This window comes from Ananas comosus, linkage group 22, assembly GCF_001540865.1.
Source record: "Ananas comosus cultivar F153 linkage group 22, ASM154086v1, whole genome shotgun sequence".
NCBI classification, from domain to species: Eukaryota; Viridiplantae; Streptophyta; class Magnoliopsida; order Poales; family Bromeliaceae; genus Ananas; species Ananas comosus.
The window spans coordinates 10,057,101-10,084,030 of NC_033642.1; the positions used below are offsets into that span (position 1 = coordinate 10,057,101).

Consider the following 26,930-nt stretch of genomic DNA (forward strand, 5'->3'; position numbering starts at 1 on the left):
GCTTCAAATATTTACTATATATAAGAATTTTGAGGGGCATTTCATTCTATGCAGGCCCAATTACGGAATATTGGCCCAATCCAATTACTCAACATATCTTTTCCTATAGTATTTCTAGGAATTTGGGCCTAACTTGGCCAGTTCACAATGTGGTAAATGGGCCTCACCAGCATCGTCAAGTCACCGCGGTAAATCGGAACTCGGTAAAAATGTAATTAAAAAAAAAAAAAAAAAAAACAAACAAAGCTCGTCTTCTTCGTAGAAAGAGGAGGACGATGCTTCGTTGAGCTCCAGATCTCCCAATACCCTTCGCAATCCCCTCCCCTTCTCTCCTGTCTCTCTCCTAGCTAATCCTCCCATGGCGTTCGACGAATCGATCTCCGAAACTGACGTTGTCGGATCCGCTCCGGGATCGTACGGCGCGGTGGTGCTCGGAGGTACCTTCGATCGCCTCCACGACGGCCACCGCCGACTCCTCAAGGTTTCCCCCGATTCGATCCCTTTACGCATCCCAATTAGGGTTTTCTAGGATTTGTTTCCCCTTATTGGGGCCTTTGGATTGTTCCTGTAGGCGTCGGCGGAGTTGGCGAGGGATCGGATCGTGGTGGGGGTGTGCACGGGGCCGATGCTGACCAAAAAGGAGGTAATTAGACTCTTTCTCTATTAAATTTCTTTTTTTTTTTTCCTTTTCTTTTTTTAAGATTTTAGTAGGTATTTCTTATTTTTGTATGCAGCTTCCTCACTTAATTGAGCCCGTAGAGAAAAGGATGAAGGCGGTGGAGGATTATATCAAGGTGGATTTACCTTACTACAATGAATTTTTTTGTAATATGCTGTTTTAAACTTTTTAACTGAAGCAAATCATAGCATCATTCATTGTTCTCTGCTTTAATTATATGGTAATTGCTTGTAGATTGTAATTGAACCATGGGGATGGAAAGGGCTTGCCATAATTTGATAGTATTGCACTATTGCGTTTTTGCTTGCTAATTGTTGAGTCCAAGATGAGGATTTTTTAATTAGTTGGTAAGAAGATGTCTATGTAGGATATGAATATTGATTGTTTCGAACACAGATTTGTTCTTTATACTAAATTTTTAGCTGATAAATATTGTGGGATGTTGGAGAATGGACAAGCTATTGTGTTGCGGCATAGTATGATATTTGATTATAAGGGGCTTTAATCGTATTTCCTTGATATTTTATTCTCATGATGTTTGCTGGAAGGACGGAAGCACGGAACACTTCCAATTTAGCATCGGAAAAGGAAACAATCTAAGAATGGAGACGAGTAGATTGGGATGGGAGTGACTCTTGTATTTTCTCATAATTGGTAGGATAAAACATGTCATAATTTTCATTTGCTAACTGATATAAGTAGCTCATATAAAACACTAAAATAACCTAACCTAAAAGAAGATTCACATCTTTCCCAAAACAACCAAGGGTTTTAAATGCTTCTCTACAAATGGAGCCACAAAAATAATTGCACTATAACTACTACTCAAGTTAATTATGGAAGAAGCTAAACAAACATTTCAAGTTAGCACTAACTTGAGCAGGAATCTGCCTAGATGACTATTCAAGTTTCAGGAAGGACGGAAGGTTCGTCCATGTTTAGAATACCTGGTAATCCTTAGAGACTTGTATAAGGAGGAAAGGACATCAAAATAATTTAGAATACCTGGTAATCGTTAGAGACTTGTATAAGGAGGAAAGAACATCAAAATAATTTAGAATACCTGGTAATCCTTAGAGACTTGTATAAGGAGGAAAGAACATCAAAATAATTTAGAATACCTGGTAATCCTTAGAGACTTGTATAAGGAGGAAAGAACATCAAAATAATTTGGTGGATATGTTTGTGCATGGAGTTAGTTAGAGCTATGAGTTGCAGTGACTTCTTTGATCTGCGATACTTCCTTATATCTTTCACACCTGCATAATTATGCCAAACTTTTGTGCTGTAGTTTTTGAATTGGTAACCCATATTCTTTTGTTTCCATTGTAAATTCTTCTATTTGTTTCTTTAACGAGCTCATCTGCATAAGGATTGATTTCATAAGATTATATGATCTAGATGGTACTTGTGCTATTGCTTTGGCTTTCAAGAAAATTTGTCCGATGCCCATTCTTTAGTGTGGAATAGCATCAATCTGATATGTGATGTAATGCCCCAGTAGTTCCGCATCGGGTGGGAAACTGAATCTAATTAGAATATATGAGACTTACACGCTAGTCATAATAACTAGGCTTAAGCATTTTGGGCCGGTGGTTTGAACCCAACGAGTTATTATTGCTAATGGGTCGGGTTGTTATAATTGGTATCAGAGCCGATACCGGTCGAAAGTGTGAGAGTTAAGTGCTATGCAAGGCAAAGTGCTACACCAACGAATTTGGTGGGAGTCACCTCTTAAACCCATAGGAGCCATCTCTAGAATCTCACATCGCCTGATAACTCTGGTCTGCATATGTGATCTGGTTTGGACCCAACAAGGACGTCAGGGTCTAAATATGGAGAGTTTGTAACGCCCCAATAGTCTTACATCGGATAAAAAACTTATTCTGATTAGAATATATGAGGCCTACACGCTAGTTATAATAACTGGGCTTAAGTATTTTGGGCCGGTGGTTTGGGCGCAACGAGTTATAATTGCTAACGGGTCGGGTCGTTACATGTGAAGAATGTAGTTAGTGTTCAAATTAGCAGTAACCTTGACTCGCTACCATATAATTGTTTACATTCCCTTCCTTTTTTTTTTCTTGAAAAGAAGTGTCATAGGGTGATCCCCTATGAATGCATTGACATGGGAAACATTGTTAGTGCCTGTATGAACATTGTTGGTGCCTCACCAAAGGAATGCATTTCTAATCTCTTCATTCTTCTTGATAGCCCATTTTGGTAATTGGAAGAGGGACATAATGTATAAAGGAATGAATATGAGTATAGAATTGATTAGCATAAGATGACCGCCTCGAGAGAGCAACTTCCGTTTCCACCCATCTCTTCTCAATTTGTCGATCAAAGGGATGAAATCACGCTTGTTAAGGCAGTAAGGGGATAATGGCAGGCCGAAGTATCAAATAGGGTATCTGCCAATTTTACAGCCGAAGAGTTCTGCTATACTGTGAACAGAGTGATTACTCGGCCTGATGGGAAAGAGAGAACTTTTGGCAAAATTGAGGATAAGAGCAGAACACTGACAGAAGCCTTGTAGGATTATTTTTATGATTATATCTTCTTTGAGAGAACAAGTATGAGAATCAATCATCTCGTGGACATCATTTTCGAAGGTGCCTGGCTTATAATACTTGTCCTGCAGCTGCAAAGAGCCAGATGATTTATCTTTCTTGGGTGAGGTATTATTTGAGTTATTTGGATTGCTTTTTAAATTTTCCATCCACCTAATGCTTACGTATCATTTCCAACTTGCAGTATATACTAAAAGCCTGTATAGTTTACCAAATAGCCCTTCTTGCTTTAGCTGGCAATTGTCTCATTATTTGCTTATAATATCAAGTTAAGTGCAGTCTATTAAGCCAGGATTGGTAATACAAGTGGAGCCCATTGAAGATCCATATGGCCCATCCATTGTCGATGAGAAGTTGGATGCTATTATTGTTAGGTATTTTCTGATTGTATATTTTGCAGGAGTTGCACTAATCTTTTTGTTTCCCTTTTTTTCATTCACAATCTTCCATAGTTGGTTATACTCTGGTCATACTCTTTAAATATGAAGTGTAGGAGAAATTTGATTGTGCTACCACTTGAACAATAATTATAACCAAATTTATTTGAAATTCCTTGATAACTCAATTGGAAAGATGTCAGATCTACTGGTCTATGGCCACCATTGCCTGAAGAAAGAATAGAAAAAGTAGAGTTTTGATCCTTATTTGGTTTTTTATTTGGTTTTGTGTTAAAGTGTTTGATATTTTGTTTAAGCTGCATTATTTCAATGTTTACGTATTTATCTGTTTTTTGGGCCAGCAAAGAGACTTTAAGTGGCGGGCACGCTGTAAATAGGAAAAGAGCTGAGAAAGGTCTCCCATTGCTGAAGGTGTATATCTCTTTACATTTTTCAGTTATATATTTGCTGTTTATATGAAGCCGCAAGGCCTTTAAATTTTTGCCAACTTAGCTGAATATCTTGTAGGTTGAAGTAGTTGATCTAATATCCGGAGATACAGACGGTGAGAAGCTAAGTTCATCTACATTGCGGAAGCTTGAGGCAGAGAAAACTCACCAGCTCTATGCCAATAATGATTAATGAAGATCATTAAGAAAGGAAGAAACTTGCGGAACCTTGTATCGATTGTACAATTATCATCACTAATCGCCACCACGTCTTCTTCACACTTACAATCATGTGAGCTTAGGCCCTGGGTGGCTTCTACTGCTCCAGAAGCTGTCAGGACGTTTCTATTTCAGAAGACCAGAATTGAGAAAGCCACTTAGTGGACTTTGCTGACATGTTCAATCTTGTAAACTGCGTGTGGGTTCTTCTTCTTTTCTTCTTCTTTTTCTTTCTAAATTTTCTTATCAAAAGGCTCTATTTTTATGTTATTTGTTGTGATTAACTACACATAGCAAAATGTTTTGGGGCAAGAATAATGAATATGGTGAATTAGGAAGTCGCCTAATGAAAATCAAATTCCAGATTGTTTCTGAAATGCTGGATTTGTTTCTCCCAATGATTTATGGCCTTTTTGCCCGGATGAATTTGTTTGGCTGTATTTGTCTTATTTATTACTCAAAGTAGGGGTGAGCATTATTTTGTTCAAGCTGAATTTCGAATGGACGGAATTTAGTTGGTTCAGTTTTTCAGTTGATAGTTGCTTATGTACAACTCTGTATGTACATCTCTCCTTTTTAAAAAAAAAAAGAAAAGAAAAAAAGGATGATTTTCTATGCAAATGTATTTTAGAAAAAATTACAAAGACCCGGTCATCAAAACTAGCATATTCCTTTTGAGCCTAAATAAAGGACAACGTACAAAGTTCATTCAGCCTATTAAATAAATACTTTTTTTAATCGTCCGATCGACTGTATAGATAGTTCGGACTTTAAATTGTTTTCGAACTCAATATCTGGTTTTAGAAAACCACAACTGGATTCTATTAAGACTTCAAAATATTCTAGGAGTCAGCTTCACCTATAAACTCTTCATAACAAAATTCAATTTCTATTAAAAATAATATACTTCAATTGGAGCTTGGTGTTATAGATCTCAAATTATTGTCAGTGTGTTTGTAAATTCAAATGATATTTTGAACTGCTTATATAAAGTTAAAAGCTTCATATTATGTATTGCAATACATTAACATATAAAGGGAACATATTGGGAGACCCATAAGAATACTTGTGTACAATTTAGAAAAGCTTTTGAGGTACATGTAGCATTAGTTCTTGCAAGGACGTTGCATGTGAGTAAAATTTTTTAGTCCGCCACCCATATCGATGGGGGAGATTTTTAGACCGACGGAGTTGTCGAAAAAGAAGGCAAATTGTAGCAAGTTTTGATCCTTTCATTATCTCACAATAATTGCTGAATTGCACCAACAATGCAAGAAAGCTAAATCCGTGGCATTGGGTTGCACTTATGGTGCCTATAGCAATGCCCAAAAGTGAGAAAAGAGAGCACATAAAATTTTTTTGTGCACAACACGAATTGGACATTGTCACATGTTTTGCGCCTTTATTACACTTCATTTATTTTACAACAACGGATGAATTGCACCAGCGATGCAAGAAAGCTAAAATTGGGGTACTCTTATGGTACCTATAACAATGCCCAAAAGCGAGAAAAGAAAAGAATACCTTACTTAGAAAGGGTGCACATCTAATAGAGTGCACAAAATTTTTTTTGTTCACAACACGAATTGATCATTGCCACAAGTTTTGCACCTTTGTTACACTTCATTTATCTCACAATAACTGTTGAATTGCACTAACGATGCATGAAAGCTAAAATGTTGGCATTGGGTACACTTATGGCGCCAATAGTAATGCCTAAAATCGAGAAAAAAAAAAAGGATACCTTACTTAGAAAGGGTGCACATCTAAAAGGGCAAACAAATTTCTTTTTGTTCACAACACGAATTGATCATTGTCACAAGTTTTGCACCTTTGTTACACTTCATTTATCTCACAACAACTGCCGAATTGCTCTAACAATGCAAGAAAACTAAAATGTTGGCATTAGAGTACACTTGTGTTGCCGATAACAATGCCCAGAAGCGAGGAAAAAAAAAGAATACCTTACTTAGAAATGGTGCACATCTCATAGAGTGCACAAATTTTTTTTGTGCACAACACGAATTGATCAGTGTCACAAATTTTACATCTTTGTTATACTTCATTTATCTCACAACAACTGCTGAATTGCACCAATGATGAAATAAAGCTAAAACGTTGGCATTGGGGTATGCTTATGGTACCTATAGCAACGTGTAAAAGAGAGAAAAGAAAATAATACTTCAGTTACTCAGAGAGGGTGGACATCTAATAGCGCGCACAGAAATTTTTTGTGCCCAGCACAAATTGATCACCATTTGACGAAAAAGTTTAAAATGTCACAGTTACATATGTAACCAATTAATCAAATTTTATCCGTAGAGTTCACCTATTCCCTCATAATTTTTTAATAAAAGTTAAATTTTTATCTCTAAAAGTAATGTGATTGGTTTGGGATATACATAGTATAAGTGTTACATTGTAAACCACCTCCCATTTGACTGGTGGAATGGATGACTCTTGCAGGAAATGGTTATATATATTTTTAGATAAAAGTATTATTTATTTTTAAAATAAATCATGATGGGAATGGGAGACTCGGAGAGGTAGAACTTGATTGCTTGGTTACATGTGTAACTATCACATTTTAAACTTTTTGCTATTGTATATTATTATTATTATTATTTTTGAGAAAAAGATAGTATGTTACTCGTTTGTTTTATTTTTTTAGAAATAAATTTGACTAAAAATATGAATCAATTAGGATTCGAACTTGGGACTCAAATACCAACCACCAAATCCTTTACCACTTTCGCTAGGGACAGTCGGTTGTTTTTGTATATTATTAAAAATTAGGGTTGTTGCACATCAATCAATCAATCAATTAAACAACACACATCCAACACCATCTTTAGCTAAATGGTCCAGTCAATATAATTGGCAATATCTAAAAGGGTAATACACAAATAAAAATTATGAGTTTTTGCAGACATATTACACAGTAGGTAAAACCAAAGGATAGAGAAAGGAAAATTATTTGGTGGCCGAATTATACTCTTAGCACTCAAACTATATGATTGATATTTTGATATTTAAATTTTAATTTGTTATAATTTTTTAGCTCTCAAATTAAGCTTATTAAATAATAATATTTTATTGATATGGTGATAATGCTGTATTTTAATCATTATATAACGTTTAATTACCACTAACACCATGTATGGCAATCACAAAGCATCCTAATAACTACCACATTATTGCTGCATCATTGAGTTGTTGGGAAGAGAGGAATAAATTTTGGTTGCAAATGGTGTACCAAATCAGTCATGTATCGTAAGTAGGGGTGTCAAACGGGCTGGGCGGCCACAGGAGAGTGGGCCAGGCCAGGCACGGCATGAATACTGTAGCACTCGTGCCGAGCCGGCCCGGCCAGTTAAACCGAGTCGTACTGGGCCTTGCTACCGCGGCCCGGTGGCCCGGCACGGCCCGGCACGATACGGTCCTGGGCCGTGCCGGGCTGAGGGGATGTCCCGACCCGGCACGGCACGGCACGACCCGACCCGTGTGGCCCGTGCCTCCTGAGCCGGGCCCGAGCAGGAAGTTCGGTTGTACCTAACTCCCAAGCCACCTGCACCACCCCAACTCCCAATGCACATTGGGAGTTGGGTTTTGACTTTGGGCTCTCCCAAGGGTCTGCTTTGACCGACCCTTGGGAGATGGGCCTATTGGACCTAAATGCCCTCCCAACAGTCAAAAATTTGACTATTGGGAAGGACATTTTGGTCCAGAAAATTTAAAATAATTTAAAATTTTAATATTTTTATAAATGTATTTTAAAATTTTAAAATTTTTTACTTATAAATTATTTTTTTAACAATAATATTTTTATTTTTATTTTTAAAAAAATTTAAATATTTTTAAATAAAATTAATAAAATGAAAAAGTGTTGGCCCGAAGCGCGGCCCGGCCCGGCACGGCCCGTACAGTTTGGGTCGGGGGGGCCGAGCTCGAGCGAGCTTACCTCAGCTCAAATTCGGCTAGAAATTAATTTCGAGCCTAAATTTAGGCTCAAGCTCAGCTTGAAATTAATTCGAGCCGAGCTCGAGCGAGCCTAATTTCGAGTCGAGCGTGCTCGAGCCCTAAACGAGCCGCTTAAAATTCTCAATATCGTAGGATCAATAGTTTAATTCATATAGAACATTATCTATAATTTGATACAAAAATATATCTAACAGTTCAAAATACAAAATAATTACATGAAATACGGTATTATAATATGAAGAAAAATAATTTATGAGTTGAATATTTAATCTTTTCAACCTCGTATTTCTTTACTTCTGTCTTCAATCTTCATATTGTTCTTTTTCATCTATGCGGTCAAAAATAAATAAATTATATAGTCAAATATTGGATTACACTATCCAATCATATATAACTAAAATCAAAATTTTGTATAAACAGTATTTTTATCTGAAAAATATTCTATATATTTTCTCAAGCACACAACTAATGGCAAGGTAGGCAACAGCGGGCGCGTGCTGTTACTTGGTAATTTGGAGGGCTTCAGACTTGGCCGCTTGATATGAGAGACAGAGAAAGAGAGAGAGAGATATTAGAGATTTAGAGCTCTTTGAAAGAAGAGAGTGAGAGAGTGTAAATTTCGTGAAATTTTACCTTTTTGTTGGCATATTGAGTTTGTTTTTATGGGTCGGCAATATTGGCCAAATTTTAACTAAATTCAGGTTACTCACTCAGCCTACATATAATTAAAATTATATATATATATATATATATATATATATATATTACTCACTCAGCCTACATATAATTAAAATTATATATATATATATATATATATATATATATATATTCGAGCTTTTCGAGCCTAATTCGAGCGAGCCGAGTAATACTCAAGCTCGGCTTGAATTGAATTTCAAGCTTTTTTTTTTGGTTCAAGCTCGGCTCATTTAATTTCAAGTCGAGTTTGAGCGAGCTGAATATCGAGTCGAACGCGAGCCGCTTCACAACAAGCTTCTACAAAAGAAAGATTGGGCTCTGTTCATTAATCGCCTAGAAGCGAGAATTGAAGGTTGGAAAGCAAAACTCCTCTCCCGAGGGGAAGACTCACCCTTGTTAATTCGGTGCTCACAAATTTGCCGCTATTCTACTTATCCATCTTCAAAGCGTCACACTGGGTTCTGCACCGGATAGAAGCCTTGAGAAGAGCCTTCTTCTGGAAAAGATGTTCCAAAATTTTCGGGGGAGCACGTCTCGTTAGCTGGAAAACTATCTGCAACATTAAAAAAGAAGAAGGACTGGGGATCAAAGATATGGAATCTATGAATATGGCTCTTTTAACCAAATGGTGGTCGCGCTTCTTCAACGAACCGCAACTGCTTTGGTGTAGGTTGATTAGATTTTTATACTACACCAGAAGAAGGCCGTTGCATGAGGGTAGAGCCTTCATACCCTACTCCCAGTGGTGGAAAAGTGTGGTTCGGTGCCGTGACATGTTCAAATGCGGCATTTCTTACGGGCTAGGAGACGGAAGCAATATCAGGATGCGGTCAGATATTTGGATAGAAGAAACCCTCTTGCGTACCATATTTCCAGACATTTTTGCCACTATCACGAACAAGGAGGTCAGAGTTTCTCAATGGAACGCACACGGATGGAGATGGCGTTTCATCTGCAGAGATTTTGTGGCGCCTCAATTCACCAAAAGTCGTAGACAATTGACGATGCTTCAAGACCTGCTACTACATCGCAGCCCAAACACCACACTAGATTTGCTCAAGTGGCGGTGGACCTCTAATCAAATGTTTATAGTAAAATCATTATATAATTTCATTATCGATGCTGGACAGAGAGACCCGATGAACCTACATATATGGAGATTAAGAACTCCCGTAAAAATCAAAATCTTCATTTGGTTACTACTTCGAAAGAGATTGCTTTCTGCCGACAGACTGCTCCGTCTAGGCACCTCGTGGACCAGCACTGCGTCTTTTGCTCTTTATTCACAGAAAGCTGCGACCACCTCTTCTGTAATTGTGTTTTCGCTAGATACCTTCTACTCCTTGTGGCGAGCCCAGACGCAACCGACATTGTCTCGGGTGACGTTCGACGTCTTTGGACAAATACATCTACCATCTTAGACGCTACGAAGAGATCAAAAGATCTAACCCTTTTGGCTGCAATTTGGTGGGTCATCTGGACGAAGCGAAACAACACGATCTTCCGCGCGAATCTTCCCAACGCTACCGGAGCTTTTGAACGCGTCATAACCTTGTTGAATGCTTGGATCGAGCTTCTTTGACTCGTCATCATTTTGTCAACGTTTTGTTTTACCCACGGTATTCTCTCCACTCTTCTCCCCCTTCTTTCCGGCTCTCATTCCTGTTTTTATTTTATTTTTATTTTTTTTATTTTTATTTTTATTTTTATTTTTTCTGCTTTGTTAAGGAGGTCCTAGTTGCTTCCATGCATTCTGTACGATTAGGGGCTGTTTGGTTTGACGTAAAACTGGGAAAAAAAGTTTTCCGTGGAAAAAAATTTTCGGTGGAAAAAAAGTTTTACGTAATTTGGTGTTTGGTTTGTAGAAAAAAAAAAAACTAGTTTTCAGTTATAGTTGTTTGGTTGAATGGTTGAAAGAAAAAAGTATATTTTATTATTATTATTATTATTATTATTATTATTATTATGTATTCTATATATTATTTATTTATAATTTATGTTAATTATTAGGCTATATATATTATTATTATAATTTATATTTATGAATTAAATATATTAAAGTTATATAATATAATGAATTGATAAGTATTTAATATAATATATGTAATGGTCTGTATATAATACTATATAAAAATATATAATTTTTATAAATAAAAATATAAAATTAGTTTTTCTTTATAGTTGTTTGGTTGAAAGAAAAAAAAAGAAAATTTATAAATAAAAAATTATTATTATATATATATTTTTATCATATATATTATTTATATATAATAATTATCATATTACATATATTAGTATTATAATTTATATTTATAAAAAAAAATATATTTAAAATATATTATACATTAATTAAGTATGTAATATAATATATAATAGAATATATTTAATACTATAAAATAAATTATTATGTATTTATAAATTATATTTGTATTATAAAATATTATATAGTAAATATATTTATATTAAAATAAAATACTTTCTTTAAAATATATATAGAAAAGACGCCCCATTTCCACACAATTCGGAAAACGGCCAAACAAACACCGGAATTTTAGTTTTTCGCTGAAATTTTTTTTTCAAGCTGATTTTAAGACGAAACAAACACACCCACCCTTAGTTCATTTTGCTTCCTCGTTCCCAAAAAAAAAAAAAAAAAAAGTTCTGATTTTGATGCATTTGTGATTGGGTTTTAAAATTGCGCTGTACGATTCAGCTGATAGGGCACTATACAATTTCTCCTGCAATAGATCTGCACGGACATTCTTCTCTGAGAAAGAAAACTCGATCCATTTCGCAACTTGCACTCAAGGTACCTAAGAAAAAGCGAAAAAGTAAATAAAGAAACATAAGTATAATTCGTTACTTGGAAGTATAGTTTAGTCCTCTGACAGTAAGGTATAATTATGTTCTCCTGCACGTAGGGAGATATATATAAATAGGTATATATGAACCCCAACACTCAGATCTATATACCCAACTCAACTAATATAGATAGATCACAACGCCATTTAAGTTAAGTTAATTAGGGAGATGGAAGGTGCTCTTGTGAGCTACGCTACTGGCACAGCAAAAGCAGTTCTGCCGAAGCTAGCGGGCCTGCTGGAAGAAGAAGTCCGATTGTTGAAAGGCTTGCGCGGCGAGATCCAGTTCATGAAGGACGAGCTGGAGAGCATGACCGCTTTCCTGATCCATCTATCGGAGAAGCGCGACTACGACACCAAGAAAGTGAGGACTTGGATCAAGCAAGTGCGCGAGCTCTCATATGACATTGAGGACTGCATCGACAAGTTCAAGTACCGCGTCGATGCGCCCGGACGCATGCGCAGCTTCGTCCGCTCTCTCCTCAGCAACTGCACTCCCACCCCGAGGATGGTGACGGCTCGTCATTTTATCGCGACCGAGATTCAACTGCTCAAAATCCGTACTCGAGATGTCAACGAGAGGCGCGCGAGGTACTAATTGCTGGATATTATTTTCATTTTTTTATTTTTTAAAATAAAATTTTAGAGCAACGCTACCTCCACACAGTACACCTATATCATAGGTATATATATGATGCTGTCTCTACACTCCTTACAGGGATGTATATCTTAATTGCAACCTTGATCTAAGTATTAAATTAAAACAAGCCTTTTATTAGAGGTTTGGTTAACTAATTTAAAAAGATTAATTTAATAAGACAAAAGTAGATTGATATAGATTATAGACTATAAAAATTCTATGGATATAAGTTTTACGCCTATAGATAAAATATAGGGATAGCATTGATCGGAAATCTTACATTCTTAATCGCTTCTCTATGGTATAAATTTTGCCCTTGTCCCGCTATTATTATTAATATTAATTATTATTCTACCTAAAACCGAATATGATTGTTTTAAATCTTATGATGATACAAATTAAAAGAGAGTAAAATGTACACCTTATATGGGCGTGCAGGTAGCAATTTTTAAAATTTTACAACAAAGAGCGAGGGAGTATATATAGCAAATTATTAACAATGCTTATATACAAGATATTTATTTTGTATTAAAGACAAAAAAAACTTTAAAAGTAACTATTTTTGCTTTTTCAATATTTTGAAGATGTCATTCCAGATAAACTAAAAAAAATGCATTGCAAGATAACTAACTACTGTCGGATCGTTTGCGCTAATCATTAACCTTAAAAGTTTAAACTGTTAAAAATACGCAACTAATTCATTTAAAGCGTATAGATATAGTACCGATGCACGGGTTTCGATTGTGACTCGGCCCAATTAGCCTTACGCCACTTCAATCGAACCTGATTCGGTTCACCCAGCCTCATGTCATTTCGAACATAACTCGGCCCACCAGCCTCATGTCATTTCGAATATAACTCGGCCCAACATGATTTTCCACCATAAGGTACGATGCTGGCTCATTTAAGCCAACAATTTCCCTCCAGCATTAATTTGGACACATGCAGCATGTAGGAATCAAATCCATGACCTCTGCCTCTAATATTATTTATCGGATTGTTGGCGCTAACCATTAATCCAAAAAACTTGAGCTATTAGAAATAGACGACTAATTCACTTAATGCATACAGATACAGTACTCACGGGTTTCGATTGTAACTCGGCCCAATTAGCCTCACACCATTTCGAACATGACTCGGCCCACTCAACCTCACGCCATTCAAATATAACTCGGCCTAATATGGCCTTCCGTCATAGCACAGGATGCTGACTCTCGTTAAGCCAACAACTATGACTAAAAAAAAAAAAAAATTGTCCACTGATTTATCTGGTTTCATAGAATTTATGTATAGAAACACAAAACAACGATATTGATACGGCACAATTACAAAGTTTTGCTTTCAGTACTTAATATATATTTTTTTATCATCCGCACTTTGTTATTTCTTTGCGGATTCTCTCCATCTGATATACTATCAAAATTAACTTTAAGAATAATGTTAGATCTACAATCACTTTGTAGTGTAACCTTACAACTCATCCATCTAATCACCAATTTTTTCACACCAATTGTAACCTTACAACTCATCCATACAATCACTTTAAGAATAATGTTAGATTAAATTTTAAATTTAAAATTTTAAAAATTTTAAATTTAAAATTGCAAGTTTTAATCTTCAAATTATAAATTTAAAAATTTTAAATTTTAAATTACAAGTTTTAATCTTCAAATTATAAATTTTAAAATTTTAAAATTTAAAATTTAAAATTTTTAAATTTAAATTTTAAATATTCAAATTTTAAATTTTATATTTTAAATTTTATAATTATTTTAAATTTTAAATTTTATATTTTCAATTTCATAATTATTTTAAATTTTAAATTTTAAATTTTAAATTTTAAATTTTAAATTTTAAATTTTAAATTTCAAATTTCAATTTAAAATTTAAAATTAAAATATCAAATTTTAAATTAAAATATCAAATTTTAAATTTTGTACAAATTTGAAATTTAAAAATTTTATTTTTATCTAAATTCAGTCAAACGTCCTACAGCTTTTAACCAAAATCACTTCTTCAATCCAAAATTACTTTTTCAGAAATCACTTTTTCAGAACCTAGGCCAAACGGGTCCTACTTTTCAAGGACTAACCTTTCAGACTATTTTTATTAATTTTTTTAATTCTAGAAATTGAAAGGAGGTTTTTTAATTATACTATACAATAAACTTAGCAAATTTAGCAAATTTGAGTTATTATTCTAGACCTCAAGTTCAGAACTCCAAAAACATTCACAATATTTTAGAACATGGGAAAAATTGCACTGCAAGCACCCAGTACTTTAACTTAAGTTTTATTTGGTCCTTCAAATTTTTAGATTCAAAATTCTGGAGCATAAACATTCAATAATATTTTATTTTGGTCACTAAAATTTTTAAAATTTTATTTTATTTCTTACCTTGGAGTAAAATGGTTGCTTGCACTTGGTTTATCTGTATGTTTGTATACCGCGAATTAATATGTTAATTCTTTATTTATCTAATAACTTCGAGAGAGATTTTAACTCAATGGATCGATCATATAGCTGAAATATGAGAGGTATTAAAGGCTTTGTAAATGTACCATACTTAGATGTACAAATGCAACGAGCTATAAAGTGTTGCAATAATTTGCTCTTTAATTAATGGTAAACACTCACAGGGACTAAAATATAGAATCAAATTTTTTACACCTTTGGATGTATACAACCTAGATAATGGACCAATAGGAGACGTTCACGTGGCTCCATTAACGGCAATGGTCCTAGCAGTTAAAAAGAAGAGAAATACTACCTATATATAAACCGGAAAAAAATTTACGTGGTGCCCTTCAAGCGCTTGGCTTGCCCATGCAGCATGCATCTGGGAAGGGGAGGGGAAGCTCCTTTTCCAACTTTATACGCGGTGTTTTTTTTCCCCCCTTAATATAAAAGATAAAACATAAGGAATAAAATAAAATAGAATTTAAGAAATAATAATAGAAAACAGTGCGCACATACGAAGGTCACATCTAATGTATTTTTTAAAAATAACAAAAATAAAAAAATAGATTTTAAAGAGCCATATTTGGCTTGTTTAATCAAATAACGAAACTTAAAAAAAATATAGAACTTGGTTGCATGTAACATCAAAAAATAGGTTAGTTAATTATTTGAGAGAAAGATAATAACCATTTTAATTTAGAGATATTAAAAAATATTATGCAATTTGTGTATATTTTGAAAAAAAAAATTGTGGAATTAAAAAAAAAAATATTCTAGTGTTATCTAAATACATCAAAAGGCTCAAATAAAATAATCATATATAACATGGAAAAAATATAATTTATTTTACAGTAACATATGCTCGAATGTAAAAAAAAAAAATTAATTACATAATTTATTTTATTTCTTATCTTTTATCTTTTTATATTTTTTTACTTACATTATTTTTTTTTTAAAAAAAACCAAACCAAATAAATAACCAACTGTTGTAACCCGGTCACTATGTTTTTCCCTCTAGTTGCCGTATATGTCATATAATTTTAAATCATTCAAAGGATGGGACGGATTTACTAGTCAGGCAAGGTGACTAGTAAAAAAATCCCAACCAATTGGACGGCTGGAATCGTAGGATATACATAATAGAAAAAAATTCAAATATTATCGTTATGATTTCACACTTTCTTATTTTAGTCCTATGTGATTTAAAATATATTAATTTAGTGCTCTATGGTTTTATTTTTATCTTTTTATTATCGATTTTATTAATTTTGTTTGTTAAATGAGTAATAAAGTTAAAATTAAAGAGTTCTAAAGTGAATATTCGAAAACTTAGGAAGGGTATCTAAAGTTTTTTATATATAATTTAACGAAATATTAACGAAAAACTTTACGAAAAGATAAAAATGAAATCACATGACACTAACTTGATACACTTTGAATAATAGGACACTAACTTGATACACTTTAAACTATAGGGCACTAAAGTGAAAAAGTGCGAAACTATAGGGTTGATTTTTGAAGTTTACCCTAAATAATATTGCTCTAAAAAAAAGAGGAGTAAAACTGCACAACGAACCCCTCATTCGCAGTTAAATTTGAAATTGATTCCTTAGCTTCGTCCATTTTTTGTTTACACCTCCCAAGCTTTTGATATTTTGTAATTATATTGCTTTAATTACTTTAGTAGAAAATTTTATAAAACTTAACAGCTTTGTTAGTTGTTACCCGTTGATTGTTTTAATTTTATTTACTAAAACTAATTATAATCATCAACCAAAGAAATTAAAATTTAGCGACCTATTTCAAAACGTTCAATATTTGAGAGGGTCTTGATATATTTATCTTTATTTTCTATTAAATTGTTCTTAGCAAATAGAACTGAAATAATTAACATCTAAGAACTAATAAAGTTATTAAATTTATTATTTTTAACAAAAGTAACTAAAATAATCTAATTTTAAAAAATCAAAAGCTTAAGAGGTGTAAATAAAAAAAAGCAGAAGTTGAGGGATGAAGTTCAAAATTATCTGTAGATGAGAGGGTCTTTGTGCACTTTTTACTCTCTAAATCTCGACCCAAAAAAGGTCTCAGGATTTCCTACTCTTTATTAGAGTAAAGAGTTTTTCTTTTTTAAAAAAATTTTTAGTAATGAAAAAAAGGGAGGGTGAAAAGACTATTGAAGAAACATAAGACTCTAGACGATAGAGTGGCAAAATTATAACCAAAAAAAATTGTAGAGCTGGCGTTGCTCTTCTTTTCAACCGCTTGCATGGTGGCACCAACCGTGTCAGGGTAGCTCCGTGGACGTCTTCCATTGAATTACTTGAGTTGTACGCATCGATCCCCTTAGATAGCACGCTGCCCGTTTCATTTATTTTATTTAGAAATAAATTTAGCTAGAAATATGAATCAATTAGGATTCGAACTTGGGTCTCGAATACCAACCACCAAATCCTTTGCCACTTGCTCTAGGGACGATCGGTGGGTGTAGACAATTTTGATCCCCTAAAATATTACCTTTTTAAGAGTTTGAGGTCTCCAACTTTATTAAACATAGAGCAAAAGGCTTGATGGTTGGTACCCGAGGTCCCAAGTTCAAATCCTAATTGATTGACATTTCTAGCTAAATTTATTTCTAAATGAAATAAACGAAACAGATAGCGTGCTACCTATCTCTCAAAAAAATAAAAAAAAACTTTATTAAACATAAAAGCTCCAAGACGAAAATGAAATTGAACGGCAAGTCCAGGGACCGAGGGTGCAATTTTCCCTTTGAAATATAATCGCCTCAAAACCTACACAACCATGATGAATACATTTCTATAAAAGTAAGTACGACGATTCGCTAATTTTCAAAATTTATGAAATTTGCATTTTAAGGATTCATCTATATTAACTTCAATTTTTTTTCATCATATTGATTAATTTTTTTCATCATAAAAATAACTTGATAGACCGAAACTCTCCATCCTTTTTTTTTTTTTTTTTTTTTTTTTTTTTTTTTTTTTTTTTTTTTTTTGAAAAGGTAATACGCTACCGCTTCATTCATTAGAATAATAAATTAAACTATATGGATGAGACAGCACGACCTCGAAAGGGGTGAAAAAAAAAATTAAAAAACAATCCTCAAAATGATTGTTCCCACTGGTTCCTCAATTGATTGATCGAAATACAATAACTACAAAATCCGTGCACAATTTGGATCCACGTAGTCCACAAAAGAAAAACAAACAAACAAATTGTCTTAAAATAACAAAAAGATAAGAATGTGCAACACTTATTTGAACTATGAAATATTTTGAGTTTGCTGCTCAGCATTTCAAATTTTTGATTTTACTATTAATTTTTCAATTTGTTTGATTTGAGTCAGCCAATAATATTTCGACTTTAAAATCTTGAATGCATTATTTATTTTTATAGATTTAGTTAGTATATTTTATACAGTTTTTCTAACTATAGATTTATCAAAATAAATAATTAGATTAAATTTTAAAGTCAAAGTATCGTTAACCGATTCAAATTAAACAAATTGGAGGGTTGGATAGTAAAACTAAAATTTTGAAAGATTGAATTGTCTGGCTCAAAATAATTCATAATTTAGATAAATTTAGCACATTTTTACCTAACAAAAATCACCTACAGAGAGTAGGGATTCGGAAGTCAAAATATAAAGTGTGGCCTCGAAGCTTGGGTAAAGGTTTGGAAGCCAAAAGAGGGGTTTGACCTCGCCTAGTGTGTTTTATGATGGAGTCATCCAGCTCAGAGCATGAAAGAGCTGTTCTGCTGAGGGTTTACAACCAAAACAAACCACCAGTATTAAAAGTTTCGATGGTTTTACTGAAACATCAACAACTTAAGCCTCGATAACCTACCGTCTGCTAAGATTTTTCTTCGTCCACTTTCTCCGCCTAGTATCATAGGAAATTTGTTCTTTTCTGAAGTCAAAAAAGGCTCTCCCACTGCGGAGCGGCTTTCTAGTGAAGTCACTCATTCATCATAGGCCTCTCAAAGTTGGAGCAGCTTCGAAAAATAATAAATGCTAAGTCTAAAATTAAAACAGAGTTATAATTCTAGAACGTACTCTTTATCCAAAGATATTAAGGATTTATTAACATCTTCATAAATTTCTTTTAAAAGAATAATACACGATGAGTAAAAAAAACATTAACCTTTAGATAAAAATATTGTAGGATTGTAATCCGTTTTAAATTATAAATCTAGCGTTGCTCTTGAAAAGTACAGCATGCATGGTTCTAACATGTATACCTTAGAATGCCGCTTGGATCGATGGGCAACACTGTACAATCTTACAAAAAACCTGACAACCTAACCCAATGCAATCGTATATCGGATTGGGCTTTCCTCAATCTTAACCCACCAGAAACTTAGATTAGCCTGAAAAGGATTCGGCTTGCTTGGGTAATTTGGCTCTAGTCAAGCTGGGTTAGGTCGATCGAGTTGCTCGGTTCAAATCTATAAATGTTAGTTGATATCATATAAATTCAAGAAGTTGGGGAACCCAGTTCCCTTTTCTTTGCAAAGAGCATTAGCAGGGCTGGGAGGGGATTGAGCTCCCCGAAGAAAAACTCTTCGGTGAGCAATCAGTTGTTCTGAATAGAATTGTTGATCTTATCATATATGTTTGCATGTTGTACCAAAATACATTTTGCACGCATGCGGTACAACATAGCTGAATATTAATTATTGAGCCTTGCTAAGGCGCCACAATTCAAAACGGAACGTAATCCTACAACACTCCCATCTGATGGCTATTCTATTTTCACTAATCTTACTATTTTCTTTTACTTTTAGAAACCATAAAAAAATAGATAAATTCTAGAACCTTAGATGATGGGTTATGAAAATTACAATTCTTTTTTGATTATAGACTTAGCATGTCACTTAATTGTTCTCTTAATTGTTTCTATCATTCCAATTAAACAGGTATGACGTGACCATTTCTACGTCGGATGACAAATCTGGTGCAGCCACCATTTACAGCCCAGAAGTACACCGTGAGATGCCTGGTGTGTTGGTAAACTTTAAAATTATCTTTTAAAAATTTATTTATTTATTCATTTATTTGTTTATTTATTTATATATTTTTAATTATTCATTTAATAGGGAAAGAAAAAAGTAAGAGCATGGGCATTTTCCGATTTCCATTTTCCTTGGGCACGTGGAAACGTGGGGTCGAACGTACAACGTCGTTGAGAACGTCCCAACGTAACTCCCACTCCCCTGTTTACATATTCACATTGTTTTTATTTTTCATGAGACATACATGAACATTATAGAGAAAAAAACATCAAAAAAAAATAAATTATTTAAGTTTTATTTTTATTTTTTCTATTTCGTTTTATTCGTCAGGTGTTGAAAGAATTTTTGTCAAACTTTGTCACGATCATGCTCGCAAGAAGGAAACTTTTGATTGTATCTTAGAGCGATATTTTCAATTAATCTTGCACGAAGAACAGAAATACGTTTTAGAGCGCGCGGTGCTAAACATGTTTCCAGATCAATCAAATTTTTTGTTTTCTTCTTTTACGAATTCTAAAATTTTAGCGCTCACTTGTGAGTTGATTTATTAATTTTTATCACAAATTAGTTATATAATTTAATCATAATCAAATTTTTTTGATATAATTTTTTCTAACAATCTAAGACGTATTTCTAAAACTGATTGTGATTAAAATTCTAATGGCTGCTACAGGACTATTGTGTTATTAGGAGCACAACAGTCCTTGTGCTCACAATTTATAACCAACAGAACCAAATTTTAATTCGTACTTTATTAATTGCTTCAATTAGTTTTATATGTTTACTTGCAGTAACTTATTTGATGTAATATTTTACTCGAAAACACCTAATTGAAATAAAAAATTATAAATAGTTTAGGCCATTTGTTTGCTACTAAACTAACTGTCATAAGAAATTAATATTTAAAACTTGAACACTTAAAATATTTTAATTGACTAGGATGGAAACTTTAAACATATTATTTTTCTAAGAAGGTTCCTTTGAACCTTTCTTGCGGCCCATTCTAATTATTCTTAATTTTTTCATTCCCTCAACTAGATTTTATAATAGCTCTTCATTACTTTTTAGAGGAATGTACACCTTCATCATACAAGGAAGTTATAAGTTTTCTGAAACTTTTCATAGAAAGAGACTATTAGCAGTGAGATCGAGTCGATTATTACTCATACCACTTGAATTCTTATTAATCTACCCCCTGAAAACAAACCTCTAGAATGTAAGTAGATTTTTAGAAAAAAGTTTAGAACTGACAAATCGGTAGAGAAACGCAAGGCCTGACTTATTACTCAAGGTTTTGGGCAAAAAGCTGATATTAACTATTTTTGACACATATGTGCATATTGCTCACATAGCTACTATTCTGAGTCTTCTTACATTCGCATCTATTTATAAACTTTTGATTCACTAAATAGATGTCAAGATCACTTTCCTTTATGATGATTTTGAAGAAAAATTCTATATGACTTAATTTGAAGATTTTTTATGCCTTCTCAAAAAAAAAAAAAAAAAAGTGTGCAAATTAGTTCGCTCTTTATATGAATTTGAGCAAGTGCCAAAATAGTGGCACGTGACATTCGACAATATTATTGCATAATATGGATTTCTGACCAACAAGTTTGATAATTGTCTCTATTTTAAGATATTTGATGTTCGTTGTGTTATTTTTTGTCTCTATGTTAATGATATTATGATCCTTGCATCTAATCTTGATTTGATTAATCAAGTTAAGTCTTCTTATCGGACAATTTTGATACAAAGGATCTCAATGAGGCAGATGTAATCTTAGGAATGAAAATTCTTAAATCATCTAATTCTTTTCTTCTAATTTAATCTCATTATATTCAAATGATTCTTGATAAATTTGGGTATCGAGATTTCTCTTTTGTTTCTACTTCATTTGATTCTAGTGCTCAACTTATGAAGAACACTGATAATTCTGTGAATCGGAAAAGATATATCCAAATTATTAGGTCTTTAATGTATCTAACCAGTAGGACTAAACTTACAATTGCCTATGTCATATCGAAATTGAGTAGATATACTAGTAACCCTAATATAATTCATTGAATTGCTTTAAAGAGAGAGTATTTTATTACCTTGAAGGTACTCTATCATATTCTTTCAGATTTGTTGGCTATATTGGTGTAATTGAGGGATACAGTGATTCCAATTGAATTTCTGATTCTTTGAATATTGAATCCACTTCTGCTTATATTTTTATTCTTAGTGATAGTGCAATTTCTAAGCAATCCATCAAACAGAGTATAATAACTAGAAGCACAATGGAGGTCGAGTTAGTTGTCCTTGACACTAATTGTCTTGAAGCCAAGTAGGTAAAAAACCTCTTGTCATCGATTCTTTTTATTTCCTTTCCTATTCTACTTATTTTTATTCAGTGCAACTTTCGAGTTGCAATAAAAAAAGATTAGTGAATTTTAAAGCTCACAGATATATTAAGTTGAGAGAAAAGTCTATTAAATTTTTTTCATCTTATGAAATTATACTTTGAATTTTATTAGATTTGAGCAGAGTCTTGTAGATTACTTGATGAAAGATTTGAGTAGGACTAAAGTCCTAAAGTCATCGAGGGGATGGAACTTTACTCATAAAGGACTTTCCTATAGTGAAAATCTGACATTTTTAATAGGTTTAATGTGGTAAAAATAACTGTCAAATTGGCCAAAGAGGACTTTCTCCGGTTTATATTGAAGAGCTTTAACTCCAATTCCATCCTAATGATAAATAGCATTCTATATAGTGGTTGAGAACTCTTAATGAAATTTAAGACGGTATAAGATGTGACTCAACATACATCTCTAAAAGAGACTACTTATATATGAATATCCGTATATAATTGCGACTATGAGACATGGGTTATTTATAAAAACTCTTATAAAAAAATTAAGGTGTTGTACATGGCCATTAACGTATAGGCTCGTGACGAAGAATTTTGTACTGTGTGTATAATGTTGAAGTTAGGGTAAAAAAAACCGTAGTTCAAGACCTAACTTACTTCGCTTCCTTATGATGATAAAAATTGCTTACACTATGGAGTTAAGTCTCTTAAGAACATTTTGCCGATTGCATAGTATAAAAATCGATCATTTTACTTCTTTTATTTATTGAGTTTAGTTTTTATTTTCAAAATTTTGAATGTTATAGTGGATTGTTGAAAAAATTCAATTTTTTTTTTAAATTTTATTAGTTTATTTATTTATTTTTAATTATTCATTTAATAGGGGAAAAAACGTCTGCGAGAGTATGGACATTTTTCAATTTGCACTTTCCACGCGGACGTGGAGTAGAACGTTGAGAACATCTCAACGTTGGACTCTCACTGTTTATAAGATAAATATGAACGTTGTAGAGGGAAAAAAAAAGATGTTTTAAGTTTTATTGTTATTTTTTTTTCAAATTATTTTTATTTTGCTTGATCTTTTTATCGTTGGATGCTAAAAAAATTTCTGTCAATCTCTGCCATAATCGAGCTCGCAAGAGAAAAAATTTTGTTTGTATTTTGAGACGATGTTTTTGTTTAATTTTGCGCGAAGGACGACAATACATTTTAGGACGGTATTACGCATGCTTTCAGATCAATTAAATTTTTGATTTTTTTCTTCTCCGATTCTTAATTCTTTAGTGCCAACTTGTGAGCTTATTTATTAATTATTTTTTTTCATCAAACTAGTTAGATAATTTAATCACAATCAAATTTTTTTATATAATTTTTAGTTACATAATTTAATCACGATCAAATTTTTTTTTTTTTTTTTTTTTTTAACACCGCGTGCCTCTTCATGCATGAAGCCGAACTTGTGGGCACTGAAGTGCCCGAGAGGGGGATTCTCAACCTGTTGAGAGAGCAGGGGACTCAACTCCAGGCGATCGCCATCGTCGGCTCCGCCGGCTCGGGCAAAAGCACTCTCGGCATGCGCGCGTTCCAAAGCGCCGAAACGGCTGAAAGCTTCCAGTGCCGGGCTTCAACCACCGTATCTCAGACGTTCAATATAAAAACGATTCTCTGCGATCTCACAGAGCAGGTTGGACCTCCCTTACCTAAAAAGGATTTGGAGACTAAGGCGCTTGAGGACAAACTGAGAAGTAACTTGAAAGATAAGAAGTATCTCATCGTTCTTGACGATATATGGTCCATATCGGCATGGAAAAGCATTCAAGCTGCCTTACCCGACAACAACAAGGGTAGCCGAATAATAGTAACCACGCGAAATAAAGATGTAGCCAACAGTTGCTGCTCTCCCTATCCCGGCTCCAATATCTACGAGATTAAACCTCTATCAGAGGATGATTGTCGGGAGCTCTTCTTCCGGTTAGTATTTCGCCCAAATGGCACTTGTCCTCCAGAATTAAAACGCATTTCCAACGACATCATACGAAAATGCAGGGGACTGCCCCTAGCGATAGTCAGTATTGCCAGTCTTCTGGCTAGTAAGCCGAGTAAAACTAGGGACGAATGGCAAAAGATTTTGGACAGGTTCGGTTCCGAACTCGAAACAAATCCTATGTTGGAGAGTATGAGGCACATACTGACCCTCAGCTACAACGACTTACCCTACCATCTCAAGGCATGCGCCTTGTACTTCGGTGTCTTCCCGGGGGCTGGTAGTATTAGAAGGAAAAGAATGGTGAGACGATGGATTGCTGAAGGCTTTGTAAGCGAAATGGTCGGACAGAGTGTAGAGGATGTCGCGGAGGGCTACTTTGATGAGCTTGTCGGGCGCAGCATTATCCAGCCCGTCGAGATCAGTCTCGACAGCAAGGTGAAAAGCTATGCGGTCCATGCCATGATGCTTGAGGTCATTGTCTCCCTGTCGATCGAGGAGAATTTTGTGACTATATTCGGCGGCCAATATATGACGATGATGCGGCACAACAAGGCGCGTAGGCTGTCCCTCCTTCCAGGCAGTGATGATCCGTCGATGGTCAATACAAGGAGCTTATCTCATGTCCGTTCGCTGACGATGTTCAGCGACTCCAAACCGCCACGTGTGATCCCTCCTCTCTTGCGGCTCCTAAGGGTGTTGGATCTGGAAGACTGCCTATGTATCAAAGACGCCCATCTGAAGAATGTCTATAAATTATATCATCTCAAGTACTTGGGTCTTCGGAACACCGGCGTTTCGAAACTCCCGAAACAAATAGGGGAGCTAGAGTTCTTGGAGACGCTGGACATACGGCGCACGGCCATAGGAGACCTACCGGCCGGAGTTGTCTACCTCCGGTCTCTGAAGCATATTCTTGCGGGATCTACGAGTAGCTTTCTCTACGGCGATGGCCAGTCGGACTGGTGCAAACCCGTGCGCTTGCCTTGCGGAGTTGGTGACATGACATCGCTGCAAACGCTAGCCTATGTTGAAACCAAAGAGAACGCTGATATAGGCCGCCTGACCCAGCTAAGGAAGCTGGGCATCGTCTCCCAGCGCGAAGAAGGATGGGAAGATTTAAACAAGTCTCTTCAAAACTTGAGCAGCTGCCTCCGTTCTCTTGTGTTGCACAATGTAGGAAGTAAGCCATCACTGGAGTCCTTGAAATCGATATCAGCATCAGCCCCTTCTTCCCTCCAGAGCATTGATCTCAACGGCCGGCTAGGAAAATTGCCTCCATGGATCAGCAAGCTAGAGATGCTCTCCGAAGTAACTCTTCGCAACACTCGCTTAGGCAAAGACGCAATAGGAGAGCTCGGAAAGCTTCAGAGCCTCCTATATCTCAGGCTCTATGATGGTTCGTATAACGAAAGAAATCTGGGAATTTCTGAGGGAGCTTTCCCATCCCTCAAGTTGCTGAAAGTTGTTGACTTGGTGACGATTAAGATGGTCAAGTTCAATGAAGGAGCGGCGCACAAGCTCGAAAAGCTTATCTTATGTTTGAAGGGGACGGACAAACAGGAGGTGGACATACAGGGGATGGAGTATCTCGGCAGCCTCAAAGAAGTTGAACTGCTTGGATTCGATGGTCCGGTAGATAATGTGCTTGCGAAACGAGTTACGGAAGCAGCCGGAAAGCATCCAAGCCATCCCAATATTAAGATGCCCCGCAGAGGTGGAACCAAGGACGACCAAGTAGTCATACCGGTAACTGAGGCAATTGAAATCGATAGAATATAATAAAAAGGATACTCGAGGATCCGATCTTGTTTACTTTTTCCGGTGTCTGTCGGTCTAAATAAATAAAGGATGCAAAAAAGGTTTGAAGAAAACAAAAATTAAAGAGCAAAAATAACAAGAGGATTAACTGCGAAAAAAAAGGAGTTGTGGCATAGCGTATCTTTAATTACATCGGTGCTTTTTTTTTTTTTTTTTTTTTTTTTCTGTGTGTGTGTGTGTTGCTTTGGAGTACTCCAAAGGTTGTTATTATTTATTTATTTATTTATTTCATTTTCTGCAAGGATTTTTCCGTTAACTTCATTAGAACTTGGGCTGAATCGACCTTAATTCTCTTGTACTACGTTAATATTTTATTAAGTGCAATCTAAAACTCGGATCGAAACTCAGATTTTAATGATTTTTCGAGTTGAATCTGGCACAAGCATGATTCAGACATACCATTATCTATATCTATATCTATATTACTTCTATATTACTTATAAAAATAGGAGTTTTATAAAAAATGTGTCGATCAATTTTTTTCTATTATATCCCTAAATTTTTTTTCTGAATTATCCTCATTAACTATATCCATACACCATCTCTCTCAATTCTTCTGAACGGTCTTTTTTTTTTTATATATAATTACCCCACAATCTCTATAACTTCCTCCAATTCCGATTTTTATTTCCACAAACAATCTCTCTCAATTCTTTTCAATATCCATAACTTTCTCCGATTTTTTTTTAATTACTCCTCAATTCTTATTCAACACTGTGATCTCTGACAATTCTTTTCAATATCCATCAACTTCCTCCGATTTTATTTCCCCACACGATATCTTTCACTGCAAT

General features: G+C 34.5%; 2 protein-coding genes across 3 annotated transcripts; both read left to right on the plus strand.

Moving 5' to 3' along the window:
• Positions 228-4,702, plus strand: LOC109727311 (phosphopantetheine adenylyltransferase 1-like). 2 transcript variants are annotated; one of them, XM_020257377.1, is made up of 6 exons: positions 228-481; positions 572-643; positions 735-794; positions 3,532-3,626; positions 3,992-4,061; positions 4,143-4,282. In XM_020257377.1, the coding sequence occupies exons 1-6, from the start codon at positions 359-361 to the stop codon at positions 4,155-4,157; spliced, it is 435 nt and encodes a 144-aa protein (XP_020112966.1). In that variant the 5' UTR covers positions 228-358; the 3' UTR covers positions 4,158-4,282. The 2 variants fall into 2 exon arrangements, with proteins under 2 accessions (XP_020112966.1, XP_020112965.1); XM_020257376.1 differs by having other exon boundaries at positions 233-481; positions 4,158-4,702.
• On the plus strand, positions 11,953-26,268 carry LOC109727309 (disease resistance protein RPM1-like). Its single transcript, XM_020257374.1, has 4 exons — positions 11,953-12,426; positions 19,880-19,962; positions 20,060-20,161; positions 23,783-26,268. The coding sequence occupies exons 1-4, from the start codon at positions 12,005-12,007 to the stop codon at positions 26,095-26,097; spliced, it is 2,922 nt and encodes a 973-aa protein (XP_020112963.1). The 5' UTR covers positions 11,953-12,004; the 3' UTR covers positions 26,098-26,268.

Excerpts from the sequence above, each read along its gene's own strand:
- LOC109727309 (XM_020257374.1), top strand. The coding sequence starts at position 12,005 with ATGGAAGGTGCTCTTGTGAGCTACGCTACTGGCACAGCAAAAGCAGTT. Across the intron at positions 12,427-19,879 it reads GTCAACGAGAGGCGCGCGAG|GTATGACGTGACCATTTCTA; the intron begins GTACTAATTGCT and ends CCAATTAAACAG. Across the intron at positions 20,162-23,782 it reads GTCGTTGAGAACGTCCCAAC|CCGAACTTGTGGGCACTGAA; the intron begins GTAACTCCCACT and ends TCATGCATGAAG.
- LOC109727311 (XM_020257376.1), top strand. The coding sequence starts at position 359 with ATGGCGTTCGACGAATCGATCTCCGAAACTGACGTTGTCGGATCCGCT. Across the intron at positions 3,627-3,991 it reads TTGGATGCTATTATTGTTAG|CAAAGAGACTTTAAGTGGCG; the intron begins GTATTTTCTGAT and ends TTTTTGGGCCAG. Across the intron at positions 4,062-4,157 it reads AAGGTCTCCCATTGCTGAAG|GTTGAAGTAGTTGATCTAAT; the intron begins GTGTATATCTCT and ends AATATCTTGTAG.